This window comes from Myotis lucifugus, unplaced genomic scaffold, assembly GCF_000147115.1.
Source record: "Myotis lucifugus unplaced genomic scaffold, Myoluc2.0 scaffold_136, whole genome shotgun sequence".
NCBI lineage: Eukaryota > Metazoa > Chordata > Mammalia > Chiroptera > Vespertilionidae > Myotis > Myotis lucifugus.
Window position 1 is genome coordinate 3,035,840 of NW_005871184.1, and position 18,751 is coordinate 3,054,590.

The 18,751-nt window shown below is 42.0% G+C and overlaps 1 protein-coding gene across 1 annotated transcript in view; it reads right to left on the reverse strand.

The window, feature by feature from the left end:
• SLC4A4 (solute carrier family 4 member 4) overlaps positions 1-18,751 on the reverse strand; it is a 329,830-nt gene that overhangs the window by 248,716 nt on the left and 62,363 nt on the right. Inside the window, exon 3 of the mRNA XM_006094401.3 lies at positions 10,514-10,693. Within this exon, the coding sequence (XP_006094463.1) occupies positions 10,514-10,693 (180 nt within the window). The remainder of the gene's footprint in view (positions 1-10,513; positions 10,694-18,751) is intronic.

The window sequence follows — 18,751 nt, forward strand, 5'->3', positions numbered from 1 at the left end:
GGGTTTTTTAGAACGCTAAGGTTATTCATCCTATGGTGTTCTGGCATCAAAAAATAAATCCCCAAGTATTAAGAAAAGGAGGAGTACAGCTCTAAGACAAGGTCCAAGTTCCTCATCAGAGAATCATCTTGCAGACATAACTAACACATTCCTTACATTTTTATATTTGCATGACCTGGTTTGGAGCGTTGTCCTATACATCAAAAGGCTGCAGGTTGGATTCCCGGTCAGGATGCGTACATGAGGCAACTGATCCATGTTTCTCTCTCATCTCTCTCCTCTCTCTCTCTCTCTCTCTCTCTCTCTCTCTTTCTCCCTTCCACTCTCTCTAAAATCAATAAAAACATAACTTCTGGTGAGGATTTTAATAAATAAATAAATAAATAAATAAATAAGACTCCCTACTCCCACTCTTAAAGACAGTACATTCTCCCCACCTGCCAAACCAGAAAAATATTTCTGCATACAAAAATATGCACAGATCCTCTAATTTATCTCAATATATTCATCTCTTAAATGTTTATACAAATGTAAGGAAGAATAAAAGGAGCTTAAAGAGAATGTAGCATGCACAGATTTCCAGTCAGTTTCATGGGGGGCGAGGAAGAGGGGAGAGACCTATATATGTTCCAAGTTTGGTTTGAACATGCAAATAATAACTCAGAAAAGTTTCCTCAACAAACTTTTCACACATACTTTCAAAAACTTTGATTAGTATTTGGTCTAAATGAAGTAGCCAGTGAAATACCAGTGATCTGCCTTCGGTCCTTCTTAACCAGAGTATCTTGAGTGAGCTCAAAATCTATCTTTAAGAACTGGAGGAAAGGGAAAGATTAGCTGTTTCTGGGTGTGGACATCAATAAAAAAATAATCCATAAATCTTTCTGAAATATGTTTTGCTTGTTTGTTTCCTTGGTGTTTATTTGCGTGGGACATGCAGTATTTTCACAAGAAGTAACAAAGAAAAATTAGACAAAGAATTGACGTAGGACTTTATAGTTGCTCCTGCATGTGTTCTGGATATTGGGTGAATCGGCAGCGAAATTCCAATTATAGAAAGTGCTATTCTCCTGCCTTGGTAACAAAATTCACCTTATTTTCTGCTTCGACTTTAATTTTGAACAAACACAGTTAGCTATATGGTCCACATGTTTATTGTAAATTTTCATTCAAAAGTCACATTTTCCATAACACCTGCATTAGTCCTTCCAAAAGCCTCATAAATGAAGGAGAGTCAATTAAATATAATTGCTTTCTCTTGTGATTTCCGTGGCCAAGTTTTGGTGACAAAGGATAATTTTAATACAAATTGCTGGACCACAATAACACCGCTACCAGAAGTGGCTCCTAGTGTATTGAGTGCATCCTGCTTTAAAAAAAAAAAAAAGGAATTCTGCTTAATTGGCAAACAGCAAAAGAATAAAAAAATTCAGGGATGTGCTTGTTTCAAAATCATGAAATCATAATTCTGAGAAGGGTGTACAGAGGTCATCTAAGTTCATCCCTGCAGCAACGTGGACTAATCTGTGTATCCATAATACACTTACATAAACAATTCTTAGATTCTCTATGTAAGACCCTCCACAAACAGCTTGGTGACACACTCAGCAATGAAAAATCTCACTATCGTAAGTAGCCTATTATATACACAATCCTCACCACAGTGGAATACAAACCCTAAATAAATAGTCATCAGCAGAGGCAGGCTTATTTCAGCTCAACATGCTATATGGTTCTTTAGAGAAATGCCGTCTTAACTAACATTTTGTACTCTGACATGGTCCCTCATCTCAACCACTTCTATATCAACAGTTCACACTCACAAAGCCCTGAATCTAAAACCCCAGGATTAAGAACCTATATAGCCCTAGCCAGTTTGACTCAGTAGATAGAGTGTCGGCCTGCCAACCAAAGGGTCCTGGGTTCGATTCCAGCCAAGAGCACGTACCTTGGTTGCAGGCTCCTCCCTCGCCCAGGCCCTGGTCAGGGCTCGTGCAGGAGGCAACCAATCAATGTGTTTCTCTCACATCAATGTTTCTCTCTGTCTTTCCCTCTCTTTTCCACTCTCCCTAAAAATCAATGGAATATCCTGGGGTGAGGATTAACAAAAAAACAAAAACAAAAAAAAGAACCCATATAGTCCTTTAAGAATCATTTACTTCAATATGAGACATTTACTAAGATCCCTACCAATATCTCCCATTCTTTCAGTGCATTCCAGCCACACACATACTTACACACATACTCACAAATACACTCACTGCTCTAGTTTCCTGCCTCATAAACTTAGACCCAAACCACAGGATGTGTCCTGCCTTCTAATTAGGTGGTAATGCCTGTGGCAGACAGTCATTTACACCCCATTCACTTCAGTAGAGTATATTTCACATTTCAGATTCTACACACGGCTCTGTTTTGTTTTCCCCCATTTTCCACCCAAGTCACAATCTCTTTTGAGCCCTTAAGTCCCCCAGCACCTAGAGATGGTAGAACCCTGTGAGGCCTCCTTAACTCATGAGTCACTATAAATAGCAGCAACATCAACTCTCCCATGACACACATAAACACACTATTCATAACATCGCACGGCATGATAAAATGGAATCACTATTGTAACAGAATAGTCAGAGGCAACCTTTCATAGTGTAAGAACGTCTACTTGGAGGGCACTTCTTGGTGACTTCAAGAGAACAGCATTCCAGAAATCCAAGGCTCCCTGATTTAACTGGCGAAAGAAGACTGAAGCACCATGACACAGTCCTCCTGCATCCATCAGTGTCGCAGAGGAATGAACAGCAATTATTTGCAGCACACAAAACACAACATTGTGGAGCCAACCCAGTGCCACCACAAACAGAAGTATGCCAAACGCTTTTCCTTTCTGCACAGCACGGCCCTCAAGTTGCTGACTTGTCCCACCCAAAAGCGCTTCTAATCAGATTAATTTCGCTGAGAAACACACACACAATGATCCAGAAAGAGATCCTTCTCATGAGAAACTGAATGGCCCATTTGCTCTCAGTGGCCCAGAACTAGGAATTCCAACTGTTGACTAAATCCAAGGACACTCTTGGTAAGCAGAGCCACTTGCTAATGGCAGTCCCCTAACCACAAAAAAAGCACAATACAAATCGCCTGTCCCTTACTTCCTTGGTCCTTACTCCTGCCAACCAGCATCCAGGCTGATACCCATTGGCAAGTTGAGAGACTGGATTTAGGTTAGTTTTTCCAAAGATGCCACTGGGAGCCAGGAGCCAAGCTGACAGCTAAAGCAAAGGGTAGCTAGTGGGTACTTGTAGTCGAAAAGGCCAGCAGCGCTTACAGAATAGTGGTTAGCATTCATAAGGACTTCATCTCTCCAAAGTCTTGGCATTACCTGTGCACACTGTACAGAAAAGATGAGCTTGAAGAATGTGTTCAGAGAAACCTGAAATAATAACTGCTCATCATTATTGCTAACTAGATGCACCACTCATTTAATACTTGGAACACTATGACTTAAGTTCTATCATTATCCCTTTTTACAGATGAAGAGACTGAAGCACAGAGAGGTGACATATCTTGCCAAGGTTACACTGCTGGTAGGAGCTGGGATTCACACTGGGTCTGGCTGGAATACGCACCCCTGACTGCCTCTCCAGGAAATTATATCCCAAGTGCCCCTTCTGCAAAGGCAGGTTTTACTCTTCAGTTATTTGATGTAAAAAGCCTTTGTTTTTATATTAAAGATAAAGTATTTCCTAAAGATAAAGTATTACCTCCTACTTACATAAGATGAAAAAAAAAACAGAAAGGAGGGTGAAAGAGACAGTATAGTTTTTTGTGTTTTGTTTTGTTTCTTAATGCAGGGGTCCTCAAACTTTTAAAACAGGGGGCCAGTTCACTGTCCCTCAGACCGTTGGAGGGCCGGACTATAGTTTTAAAAAAAACTATGAACAAATTCCTATGCACACTGCACATATCTTATTTTGAAGTAAAAAAACAAAACGGGAACAAATACAATATTTGTATCTGCATGTGGCCCGCGGGCCATAGTTTGAGGACCCCTGCTTAACAGGAAAAGAATCTAGCTCATTTCACACACATTCCGAAGATCTCCTTCTCTCCTGCAGGTGGATTCATTTTGGGTACATGCAAGTGGCACACAGAAGAAGAAATCTTACCTTATGATATCAAAATTAAGGGCCTTAGCTGAGAACGTTTAAAAACCAAGAAAACACAGAAATTCACCAAGAAGAATAAGGTCAAGTTGGGGGAGGGCACAGGGTGTGCACTGGGAAAAGGGGAAGTCAAGTGACAAAACCCCCAATAATCTTGGCTCTTATGCACGGCTACTCTGTCCATTCACCAGGAAGCACTAAACAAAAGCAGCTGCCCATTTCTCTGTTTCAGTTTCCTGAATATAACAGGAGCACCCACTGGCACCCATTGTTCCAGGCACGGAACAATGCTCACTAGCACAGATCGATCCATCAATTCTGGGACACGTCCAAAGAGCTTAGAAAGAATACACAGGGTCCTGACCAGGTAGCTCAGTTGGTCAGAGCATCTTCCTGATACACCAAGGCTGTGGGTTCGATCCCTGGTCAGGGCACATACAAGAATCAATCATCGAATGCATAAACAAGTGGAGCAACAAATGTCTCTGTCTCTCTGTCTCTGTCTGTCTGTCTGTCTCTCTCTCTCTCTCTCTCTCTCTCTCTAAAAAAAGGGAAAAAAAGAATACCACAAGACTGAGGGTGTCTGTGTGCACACACCTAGCAAGATGATTCCACAAGGGCAACACATGTGTGTGCAACTGCCTCCAGGCACTGATGCCTGCTCAGACTTGTCAAGAAACATGTTACACATCACACTGACAGGCTGAACAGGATGTTCTGTTTGCAGCTCTGTTTCCCAACACCTTACACATTTTCAGTCTCTGCAGTCACAAAGTGGCCTATGATTCCCCCATAAATATCCCAGGACACTAACAGAATGAGACGTTCAGAGATCAAAACCACCGATGGTGGGAAGTCGTGCTGCGTTTCCAGAGCCTATGTCACCGAGGACCACCTTCCCACCACTTTCTGGGCAACCCTCGGAGGATGGCAGCTGCTAACTGACAAAAAAAAAAAAGTGTACCGAGGAGGAGGCAAAAGGGTTATTTTTAAGAAAGAGCACAATCTAACTTTTCTCTCCAGCACCCACTCCACACCACCTCCTCATTCCCTTGTCTTCCCTCCTGCTTCTCCTCCATTTCACATTTCCTCCCCAGCCTCGCTCCCCCTGCTCATGTACCACGCTTCTCACACGTGTCGCCTCTCTGTGTCCCAAGCGGGGACACCGGCTCAGACACCAGCCGCTCAGACACCACACTGGAGGAACAGCCGCTATGCACGGACTCAGAGCTGCCGCTGAGCGCCAAGGGGGAAATAAAGCCAGCGAGCTTCCTTCATCACAGCTCCAAATGTGTGAGTCAGAATATGCATTCACTTTTCAGAAGCCCTGTGTGGACACCGAAGCCATAGAAAAAAAGCAAAAGCACCTGTGACATCAGCTAAATGAACCCGCTAATGTCATCTTCCTTAATGTGCCTAAATATTTGGCTTATTTCTTCTTTTAGATGCCCGTTACTATCCGAGTCCATGCCTCTGGACAATGGCCTCTGAAGCTAAGCAGCCCAAGTTTGGTGTGGAGTAGTGAGCATCTTCAAGTGTGTGTGATGAATCCATGTGCCCTGTGGATCGGTTTCTCCCATCACCTGTGTGTGACAAGCAGCTCAGCACACTCGGGAGCCCCCTACCCAGGCCACAATACCTCGTTAGCAATAGTTAAAATAATGAGCCCTAACCGGTTTGGCTCAGTGGAGAGAGCGTCAGCCTGCGGAATCAAGGGTCCCAGGTTCAACTCCGGTCAAGGGCATGTACCTTGGTTGCAGGCACATCCCCATAGGGAGTGTGCAGGAGGCAGCTGATCAATGTTTCTCTCTCATCAATGTTTCTAACTCTCTATCCCTCTCCCTTCCTCTCTGTAAAAAAATCAATAAAATATATTTTAACAAAATAATGAGGCACTTCCCAAAGCAGCAGCATCAAAAGTTTGGAGCAGATTTCCATGGCAAGGGAGAAAGGCAGTGAAAGGAAATATAAAAATAATTTGCAAGGATTAAAAATAAGAAAATCAGCCGACCCATTATCTATAATGTAGGAAGTATTTAGATAAATAAAAGCAATGCTTATGTATTCACCTGTAGTAATCCATCCACTCAGTTACTCTTCAGTCAGCATTTATGAAGCATATACCACAGGTCAGACACTGTGCTAGGTGCCAGAGAAAACAATGACAAGACAAATCTGATCCTAGCGCTCCCGGAGCTCATAACCTAGCATCAGCACCAGAAAAAATTATAGGCTCGAAAAACTGAAAGTTAAAACATATATTATTAAGGAAACAAAAAGCTGAGAAAGAACAACACTGGAGAACACACATTATACAGGGTGGGGCAAAAGTAGGTTGACAGTTTTTCGTATGGAAAATAATGCAATAAGTAATAAATAATATTCAGGACTCACAGCTGTAAGCCGACTTTCACCCCACCCCGTGGAGTAGGAAGGAAAGGCCTCCCAGATGACACAAAATTTTCAAGCTGGAATATAAAGCAGGAGAAAAGCTAACCAGGGCAGAAATGGGATGACTATTCCAAACAGACAGGATTACATGTGCACAGGCCCTGAAGCAGAAAAGGTTTGGACACCAAGAAGCTGAAAATTGAGTGTGGCTGAAGAACAGAGAGCACGGAGAGAATGACCGGAGCACGCGTGGTGAGACACCATGGGCCGTGCTGCCCAATCGAGATTTTCTTCTAAGGACAACAGGAGGTTTTCAGCGCAGGAATGGCATGGCTCGATTCACACTTTACGATGAGCCCTGTTGCCTCTGGGTGGAAGACGACTTGAGAAGTGGAGCCTGTTGTAGCTGTTTATGTAAGAGATGACAATTCCCTGCCCCGAATGTGGCAGCCACGCTGCTCAGGGGTAGACAGATCCAGGCATATTTTAGAAGTAGAACCAACAAAAGTCATTGCTGGATTGTCTATGTGGGTGACATCAAGGAAAGAATCAGAGATGATTCTCATCGAGTTCCTTTACTTATATGTGGCGTACTTTCAATAATAGAAGCCTCGCCTGACGCAATGTCAGGCCCATGCAAGAATCTTGTCTATGTTCATAGCAGCACAATTCACCATAGCTAAGATCTGGAAACAGCCTAAGTGCCCATCAGCAGATGAGTGGATTAAAAAACTGTGGTACATCTACACAATGGAATACTATGCTGCTATAAAAAAGGAATTTGCCCTAACCGGTTTGGCTCAGTGGATAGAGCATCGGCCTATGGACTGAAGGGTCCCAGGTTCGATTCCGGTCAAGGGCATGTACCTTGGTTGCAGGCACATCCCCAGTAGAGGGTATGCAGGAGGCAGCTGATCAATGTTTCTCTCTCATCGATGTTTCTAACTCTCTATCCCTCTCCCTTCCTCTCTGTAAAAAATAAATTTATTTTTTTTTAAAAAAAGAAGGAACTTTTACCATTCGCAACAGCATGGTGGAACTCGAGAGCATTATGCTAAGCAAAATAAGCCAGTCGGAGAAAGATAAATATCACATGATCTCACTCATGTGTGGGATATAATGATCAACATGATTTGATGAACAAAAATAGATCCAGAGACAAATGGCAGGTGAGGTGGGGCTGGAGGTTACAGAGCAACCAAAGGACTTGTATGCATGCATATTAGCATAACCAATGGACACAGACACTGGGGTGGTGAGGGCTTGCCCGGGGTGGGAATGGCTGGGGTGGGGAGATGTCAATCAGGGAAAAAGGAGACATATGTAAAACTTTAGACAATAAATAAATAATAAAAAAATATTAAATGGGGTGGGGGAAAAAATCTTGTCTATGGGCTGTGGTACATTATAGACATAAGTATCTCCAAAAGCCTAGACCTAACAATAACAGAAACTGTGTGTGGCTGTTCTTGAGAACCAATAATGGCATACCGCTAGGCAGATATTTCAGTAAATGAGTTTTCCCATAAAAAAATGTTATTGTCATATTGGTGCCAGTGCCCTATAGCTTCCCCAAATCATAGGGTTAAATGTCGTTCAATACATGAGTGTAACATCTTAAATAGAACTGCACCAGATAAACCAGCTACCAGTCCATCTAGTCTCCACAATAAGCAGTGGAGAGAATATACCAGTGGTTCTCAACCTGTGGGTCGCGACCCCTTTGGCAGTCGAACGACCCTTTCACAGGGGTCGCCTAAGACCATCCTGCATATCAGGTATTTACATTACGATTCATAACAGTAGCAACATTACAGTTATGAAGTAGCAACGAAAATAATTTTATGGTTGGGTCACAACATGAGGAACTGTATTTAAAGGGCCAGAAGGTTGAGAACCACTGGAATATACGATGCTTTCTAAGAGAACCTTCATGCCGAATTGAATGGTGCATAACTTATAAACTAGCAGGAAAATAACTAACTGTAAAATGCAAACTTATAAATAATTTTATGATGATCTCTGAACAATTCAGTCCTTAACAATGGCCTCTCCATATGATCCCTTCAGAAACCAGGCATACAACATAATGTAATACTCCCCAGAAAGGAGACCTGAGGCTAACGAGAATGAACACCTTGCTTATCGTACAGGCTGTACTCAAAACTAGTCCCCAATTGCCACAGAAAGCAACAGTACGCCCATGGTAGACACATACTGATACTCACTACCTTTCTGATCAGTCCATGCCCTATTACTGACTTGAGTATTACTGGCATTGTTCCATTGCCTTTCCTTTACAAAGCTGGTACATAATTATCATCTCAAAATTCCTTGGCCCATTTGTCTAAGAGAGCATCTCTCCCTTTTTATTATGTATAGTGATGATGTACTCTTGTTCTTAAATTGCAGAATGGGAAATGACTTGGAAAGAGACAGAAAGAGAGATCACACACACACACACACACACACACACACACACTGGGGAGAGTATCTGATTCGGGCTCAGGCCTTGCCGAAACAGATAGCAAATCAAGATAGACAGCAGTAATTTATTTGGAAAGGGATGTTATCTTTTGTTCCTCCACACTATTAACTGTGACCTTTTTTATCAGCATTTCAAGGACTTTACTTGAAACAGTCCCCATGTTTTTTCGTTTTTAGTTGTTTTTAGTCAACATATGAAGGATTCCCTTCAGATTCCCAACATTCCAATGAAAAGTGCATAACTCTTGTCTCCTGCCCTCTGGTCCCGCCTAAGTCTCACATTTATTCCAACACCTTAAGTTGTAACGTGGTGGTCCATCTCCAAACTCTCCTCAGGACGTCTGTCTTTACTTAGGAGGTCCACCTGCACTGCTCCTCTCAGCAGGTGCCTCTATAGCTTCAAGCCACCTGCTCAGTTCCAATAGCGAGACTCTAACAAATTCACAGATTCACATCACTGCACTTCACACCCTCTTCAATTTAACTCCATAAACTCACTTTTCAACACTCCTCAGCTGTTCACTCCAATTTGGCTTCTCGTCACCTGCAGTGACAGAACTGGATCTGCATCCATGCCACCCTAATGCATTTTATTGCAGGTTCCATATTTCTGCCACTGTAGCAAAGAGATGAAGAATGAACTGAGCTCTGCCAACGTGAAAAGCTGTCACTACGGAACTCCTGTTGGGGAATCTCCCCAAATTGGCATGTGTTTCTACTGCTTCTCACTTCTACTGCACATACTCATTCTTGCTTCAGACACAGCTACCCAGATAGCCAAATATTCCCCATATCTAAAGAAACAAAAGCAACATACACATGCGCCTAAACACACAGTCCTCCCATGACTTGAATCCAAGGGTGTTCTTTGACCTCCTGTTATTCTGTTCTTAGTAACACTTCTATCCAAAGTACGATATCTAATATGTTCGACATTTCAAGAGCTATGCCACTCCACTCTACATTCTTCTATGACTTACAGGATGCTTTTCCACTGTTCCTTTTTAAATTACCAGCCCAGCCCATGACCTGGTTAAATGTCACTTAGAACCCTATAAGTAACATATAATATATATATTATATATATATTATAAATATATAATTTCCATCTTGACCTACTGTCTCAATGGAACCTATTTCTAAGCAGAAACGATCCAAAAATTTCTTTAAGAACCTTTCAGTTCCTGTTGATTATTGTAGTCAAATGCCATCTTTAATACTCTGCCCTATTTCACTAGTCAAAATGTAAGATACACAACCATGCCTAACCTTTGTCAAATATTCTCCAACCAACTCAGATCGCATCCTAGAACAACCTGCTAGGACAAGAAAAGCATCTGCACAGACATGACCCTTTAGAGGAGGCCATCTCCTTATGATTGCACCCCTCGCATTAGCCACAAGATCCTAAAAAGTGCCTTTCCCTGGGCCGCAGGAGTGAGGCAGAGAGGCGGCCACGCCCACGGAGTACTCACTGAGCGGCTTGAGGATGCTACTGCCGGACTCATCGGCGTTTTCCACGTCAGACTTGTCTGAGTAGTTCTCAGAGACTCTTTCCTTTTCCTTCTTTTCTTTGTGTCCCGTCTTTCTCTTGTGTCGTCTCCTTCTCCTGTAGCTCTTCGGCACATGGACCCCAATGTAGATGGTGTGGTGGCCTAAAGGAAGGTACACAAATCACCATTTGAAATCACATTCTGTGCTGCATATCAACTGCACAAAATCCACAGGTCCCCCCAAAAAAAAGTCTATGAATTCAACATTACTATTCTATATTTGACAAATAAGTTCAAGTTAGAAAAATGAAATCTCCTTCCAATTTTCAGTTAGCAGAGCGTCGTTCAACCTGCTGGTGGGCCCTAAGATTCTGTGAGGGTGTTCTCTAGTTTCTATCCAGATAGGCGAGTTTTTATTTAGGAGAGCCAAAGGAATACCACACTGGAAATCCTTGATTCTAGGCAGACCTCTGCCATCAATGACCTCTATGACCTTGAGTATGTCCCTTAACCATTCTGGGCCTCAAGCTCATTATTTGTATAATGACAGACTTACCTCGGGCAACCCCAGAGGCCCTTCCAGTGCTAACCTCCCCTGAGTCTGTGATTATACTCAACAGGATGCTGAAAAGGGAGCTCTTGAGGCTACAAAAAACAAAGATCTAACTCAGAGTTCAAGAAGTCATTCTGCTGGGATAAGGTTTTACACTAAAACTTTTTTTATTATTTTTTTTTTACCCAATCAGCAGAATAGAGACTTAGAACTGGGACAAACTGAGAAAAAATAAGACATACAACATGCTTGGAGAGAAGATTTTAGAAATACTCAAATGTTCACACGAGGCAGCAGCTAAAATGAATGTCAGCTACAGTGCCATTCTCATTTTTCTTTTTTCGTTTCCAAAAGTTTCTAAAAACTGGTCGTTGCAATGATAAAAATAAACCCAGCCCAGCCAAAATTGCCTTGAAGAGAAGGGCATGAGGAGAAAAGATTGTGAAGTGCTTTCAGCTCCCTGGATGGATGGAGCTGCAAAACTGACAAGCGGTGTTATTTTAACAAAATCTGATAAGACAGAAGAAAGGGAACTCAACGTTCCACGTCTTTTTTTTTTTTTAATTGGGAAACTTTTACTCCTGGATGTGGGAACCACTATTTTTGGAAGTAATGCAAAAACTTTGGTTTTTTAAACTTCTAATTAGAGTATCTCATGTATGGATTTGCTCTCCCGTTCTGGAATCATTCCTTGATGACCACTTTACAGTGCCCCAGACAACATCACACACACCTACATGTATGTAATACTTGAACATGCAGTAGGGCCGAGTTAAACTGCTGTGAACCACTTTCCCCAGTAACTCATTCAGCATATCTTAAAACACCATAATTCACAGGGGTGTTTCCTTAAACTGGAAGGATTAAAACAATTCTATGCTCCTTCAAGAAAGAGGTTCCGACTAAGGAATGTAGAACCCGGAGTGAATGGGCTAGCATTCAAAAGAAAACATTTGCTACGTGGAATGAAGTTGGAGGCATCTATATGTATAAAGCATGAACCTGCCCCCAGCAACACACACACACACACAAACACACAGACACACATACTAACTCAACTACTACAAAGCACCATGAAATTCTCCTCACAGAACCGGTACCAAGGAGAAATGTATCATGCCTAACCATCTGCAAGCAAATTGTTCTCATGGGAAAGTAGGAAATGTCTCAGAAACAATGTGAATTAAGTAACAGTGTCAATTGTTTCCTGCGCTCCAGTTACAGAGGGAGTCCTGCAGCTTTATCTGAAGTTTCACACAATATATGTAAGCAAAGCCAACCGATTTCTTGAATCAAGCAAACACTGAAAGCTTAGTCACCTTCATTCCGGAATTCGGAAAACACCGTAAAAAAAGTAAGTTGAGCCCTAGCCATTTTAGCTTGGTGGATAGAGCGTCGGCCTATGGACTGAAGGTTCCCAGGTTCGATTCTGGTCAAGGGCATGTACCTTGGTTTCGGGCACATCCCCAGTAGGGGGTGTGCAGGAGGCAGCTGATCGATGTTTCTCTTTCATCAATGTTTCTAACTCTCTCTATCTCTCTCCCTTCCTCTCTGTAAAAAAATCAATAAAATATATTTAAAAAAAAAAAAAAAGTAAGTTGAAAAATTTTTTAAAACCTGTCACATTAACTATTATCTACATCCTACTAAATAATGACAAGCAAGAAAAAATGGCAGTTAAGCTACATTAGTTATATTGATGCTATTCGGAAACATTTGGTAATCTATTTATACAAATCTGTATAGTACACCTGATGAATCATTGACAAGACACTCTTATTTGGGCTGATAACGACTTCAAGGTAAGATTTCTGGCTATAAAGTGTTGCTGTTGTTCACCAAATGAAAGATTTGGAGCTATTCAGAAAGTGAGCTTTCATAGAGAGCAATGTACTTACCTTCTGGAACCTAATTTGAGTTGTCATCACCACAAAAACGGTGCCATTTTTTTAAAATATATTTTTATTGATTTTTTACAGAGAGGAAGAGAGAGGGATAGAGAGTTAGAAACATCGATCAGCCGCCTCCTGCACACCTTCCACCGAGGATGTGCCCACAACCAAGGTACGTGCCCTTGACTGGAATCAAACCTGGGACCCTCCAGTCCACAGGCCGACGCTCCATCCACTGAGCCAAACCAGTCAGGGCAAAAACGGTGCCATTTTATTCCCATTTTGATCCCAGGCCTCCTCCCTGGCTCATGAGTAAGATTCTGCTGGTCCCATTTCCTCCAGCGCCTGCCTCAGACGCCTCCCCACCCACTCTGACACACACTTTCAGACAGGTGTACTGGCTCGGAAACATGGTTCTTTTCAAGACAGCCCAAATTTCAGGCATTTTTATTATCCGCTTTATTGAGGTATAACGTACGTGTCATAAAACTCACAAGGTGAAAGAATACAATCCAGTGATTTTTCGTATGTTTACAGAGTTGTGCAGCCATCACCATTATCCAATTTGAGAACATTTCCACCAGTTCTAAAAAAAGACCCCTCCTGACCACTTGCAGTTACTCTCAGCTGTCACTCCATCCCGTACAGCCACTCAGGCGCGTTTGGTAGTCTCAGTGGTGGCCTCTGGGAAGCTACAGCGCTCTGGCACCCGCGAGGCTATGAATTGTTTGTGGGGATCCTCACAGCACAGTAAAAACCCACATCCCCTGAGTGAGGAAGGTACGCCTTTCCAAGAGTGGCCAGAGGAAGTCATGGCCCTGAGCTGAGCGATCCAAATCTCAAAGCATCTTCCTTTCCTCTTGCACAATCCTGGTACCTGAAACTTCCCGCTCTGACTTGTGTTCAGATAGAGGCAAAGGAGCATGGTCCTGAGGTGAGGCAAACCTTTAGGAACTCAGGGACAGCGCCTGTGTTTCATCAACTACTTCCTGACCTCTCTCCACCTCAGCTTCTTTGAGAAGAGGGTAAGGACAGCCTCGCTTTGATGGGGGGTCGAGGGGGGAAGAGAGGGCTAGGCATGCTTTCTCAAGGGGAGGATCACATACTTCATAAGCTGGATGTGCTAAGTAACAAAAATGCCAGAAGTAGAATGAGCTGGAACATAAACATTCTTACCACCCCCACAGAATACCTGTCTTCAGGGTCCACAGGAGCAGCATCGCTGATGGAAACAGGCTATTGTTGATAAGATTACTGTAGGTGGATCTCAGTATTTATTTTCATTGGAATGTCTGTACTTGTCTCAGAGATAGATCCTGAAGATGAATGGCTATTTTCAAAATGACAACTCTCAAAGCCCTAGCCAGTGTGGCTCCGTGGATAGAGTGTCAGCCTGCAGACTGAAGGGTCCCAGGTTCCGTTCCTGTCAAGGGCACGTACTTGGTTGCAGGTTCCCTGGCCCTGGTCAGAGTGCATGCAGGAGGCAACCAATCCATGTATCTCTCTCACATCGATGTTTCTCTGTCTGTCTCCCTTCTACTTTCTCTAACAATCAATGGGAAAACATCATCAGGTAAGGATTAACAACAACAAAACAAAAAAAGACAGCAAATTCTCAGAAAAGCCATAAAGGTTGAAGGTGTAGAATTTTTACATGTAAAATGAAAATGAGAAACGTGACAGACAAGCTTTCCTACCCAGCAAGAGTCTACAAAACAGCAAGACACTCAAAGAATCAAGGACAGTTATCTGCTAAACTTACCAGGAAATTTTAGGTTAAAGACACACACACACACACACACACACACACACACACACACACAAACACTTCTCTCTAAGAATGTTTCCAAAGATAGTGTAAAAAGAAGGAAACATTTTAAAATAACAATAACTCATAGGGAAAAGGCGATTATTTAAAATGTTATTAAAATAAAGGCTCCGTTCTTGCTCCTCAAAATTTTGTAAAGTAAAATTACTAGAATTTAGGTGTGAGTCAAAGAGCACCCAGTCCTTGACTTGGCAGTGGCCTTGGTTTCATGTGTTCAAATATAGATCCCGCATGCCTTTCTCGGACAGATGGCACAAATTCCCCAGAAACTCTACATGTCTCGGGAATATCTCAGAATCCACCCCACAGCCAGCGCTACTGGGAAGTAAACATGGCTTTCTGGGTTATCTCTGAATGTCAGAAATTAGCCAGGTGATCCTTGGCCCGCCCATCCTCACCTGCTCCACCTCAGCTGCAAGATGAAGTGCTGTGAAGCTATCCTGTGCAGTTCTCCAAACGCCTCAGATATTTCTAACCTGACGTCACTGATAGTTGCTGTCGTGCGTGCAGAGCACCCTTGCCCCTCACCACCCGGGAGTCATCCCAGTGGGCTTTCACAGACACCCACTTTGCTACCAAGGAGGATTTAAGACTTTGTAAAATTAAACCCATCAAACCAGAAATGGGGTTTACCAGGGGCAAACCCCAGTCTGGAGGACTGGGTGCTTAACAACATATGCCTCTACCTGCAAGACAGATCTATTGGCGCCTTTAGGAAACATGGTGCTGTGTTTACAGTACATAAGATGATAGAAACCATTTATTGGGTACTTACAAACATGCCAGCTTCTGGCTAAGTCTCATATCGATTACTTCATGCAGTCCTCAAAACTGCCTGAATTAAATACTGCTATTATCCACACTGTACAAGCGAGGAATCAAGGTTCAGGGAAGTCAAGGATATTGTCACCGGTGAAGGCATAAAGCCCCACAGAACTCCCTCTCAGGTGTCAATATCAAGACCAGGGAGCACTTCGTCACTGCTGTGGCGGTGTTTTGTTTTGTTGTAATATATACTACATTTACACTATCAGTCTTACCACCGATTATGTGTCCTTCGTCACGCTGACTGCTAGAAATAGAGACAAATCTCCGGCCAACCTGTAGTGGGCAGGCAGAGTTTCATGACAGGCATCTTATACCCTAACCTCACTCTTCTAAACTTGCAATCATTATTTTCCCTTCACACTAACCTGTTTGGAATAAAGCAGCATATAAATACTTTTTACAACCTGAGATGACAGTCCTGGGGGAGGAGGATGGAGATGGCTGGGTGACTGTGAGGGAAGTGGATTTCTGGCCTATGGATTAGACCCCCACAATCACCCCAGCAAACCCATACCCTCAGCTTCCTACATACATCTCTAACACAGAGAGCTATTCCAAATTTCATTTTTATCCACAGTATTGCTCTTTCTATAATCAACTGAATTTCTTTTCTCTCTAGTTTAAAGCAAAGATTCCACAACACCTGGCACTTTATATCATTCTTTTTAGACCTAATCAGCAATATTCACAAAATATAACAAGTACTGCCTTCCCTGGCTTAACTAAAGTAACTTAGTCTTACTCCAAGATTCCTAAAGTCTGGTATGGCTATTGCCAAGAAGGATATAGGCAAGAACATACAATGGAGTCAAGACAGTCTCTTCAATAAATGGTGCTGGGAAAATTGGACAAATTTTGCAAAAAAATGAAAGTAGACCACCAACTTACACCATATACAGAAATAAATTCAAAATCGATAAAGGAATTAAACATAAGATGGGAAACCATATTAGAGGAAACCACAGGCAGCAAAATTTCAGACACATGCCAAAGCAATATCTTCACCAATACAGCTCCTAGGGCAATGGAAACTAAAGACAAAATAAACAAATGGGACTACATCAAAATAAAAAGCTTCTGTACAGCAAAGGAAACCATCAACAAAACAATAAGAAAGCCCATTGCATGGGAAAACATATTTGCCAATGTTATCACCGATAAGGGTTTAATCTCCAACATTTACAGGGAACTCATACAAATTAACAAAAGGAAGATAAAGAACCCAATCAAAAAATGGGCAACGGAAAGGACATATGGAAGGCCAAGAGACATATGAAAACATGCTCAAAGTCACTAATCATCCAAGAGATGAAAATCAAAACGACCATGCGGTACCATCTCACACCTGTCAGAATGGCTATCATCAACAAATCAACAAATGACAAGTGCTGGAGAGGATGCGGAGAAAAAGGAACCCTCGTGCACTGCTGGTGGGAATGCAGACTTCTGCAGCCACTGTGGAGAACAGTATGGAGTTTCCTCAAAAAAACGAAAAATGGAACTCCCATTTGACCCAGTGATCCCACTTCTAGGAATATATCCCAAGAAACTAGAAACACTAATCAGAAAGGATATATGCACCCCTATGTTCATAGCAACACAATTTACCATAGCTAAGATTTGGAAACAGCCTAAGTGCCCATCAGCAGATGAGTGGATTAAAAAACTTTGGTACATCTACACATGGAATACTATGCTGCGGTAAAAAAGAAGGAATTCTTACTATTTCCAACAGCATGGATGGAACTGGAGAGCATTATGCTAAGCGAAATAAGCCAGTCAGAGAAAGATAAATATCACATGATCTCACTCATTTGTGGAATATAATGAACATAAAATGATGAACTAAAACAGATCCAGAGACAGAGAAGCATCGATCAGACTGTCAAACCTCACAGAGAAGGTAGGGGAGGGCGGAGGTAAGGAGGAAAGATCAACCAAAGGATTTGTATGCATGCATATAAGCCTAACCAATGGACACAGACACCAGGGGGGTGAGGGCATGAGTGGGGAGGTGGGGGGGCAATGGGGGGATAAGGACACATGTGTAATACCTTAATCAATAAAGAAAAAGTAATAAATTAAATAAAAATTAAAAAGGAAGGATATAGGGAAGGGAAGCAATATTAAGCGTATTTATTATTTCTTTTTAATTATGAAATGAAAAATGTAGAAGAGGCAAAGACCCTGGATGAGTGATAGGTTATAAAAAAAGATGTTATAAATACTTTACTTCTTGAGCCAAATAAATCTCAAAGATTTTGTAGAAGTACATGCCTAAAAATCCTTAAACAGAATTACAGTATAAGTCCTGATGCCACGGAGATTATGTGTTTGGCACTTTATATAATAAGAAATAGATCAGTATGTATAATCCTAACCATTTTAATAAATGAAATATAAATAATCTGTTAACTTATTCACAAATCCATAAGAGTATCCATAAGCAGCTCTAAGAGGCTATAGTCAAAGTAACACTGCTAATTTACTTGGGCATTAAGTCCAGCTCATGAGAAAAAACCTTCAAAGGGTGTGCAGTAATTCTGCAGTTAACAGGGGCAAGTCAGCTGATGAAATGCTTGCAGGAGGGTCCACACTCCAAACATACATCACTCCTCAGGACAAAAGATGATTTCTATTTTTATATTTTGGATAAAGGCAACTTTTCACATAGAAAAAAATGCTTATGTTTACTAACAGATAATTACATATGTAATTTATTTACAGATCATTCTGAATGCTGAATACTTTAATATTAATGCTACCAATTCCCCTTAGGCTCAGGCATGCAAGGAAATAAATGGTAAAAGCTATGAAAAACAGGGAAATACTTTTCTTCCCACTGACTTGCATGGGGATTTTATTCACTGAAAGCCTCTCAGAAATCCTTAAGGTGACCTGAGGTTCCCCAGGCAAGACTGATAAGGAATCTCAACTTGCTACTGGTGTTTACTGAGCAGAGTACTTTTAATATTTAATATGTAATGATGATTATAATGATGATAACAATCTCTAGAAAAACAAACAGCTACACCTGACTTTTTTTTTCCTCACCAGAGGATTTTTTCCCACTGCTTTTCAGAGAGAGTGGAAGAAAGCGGGGGGGGGGGGGGGGGGGG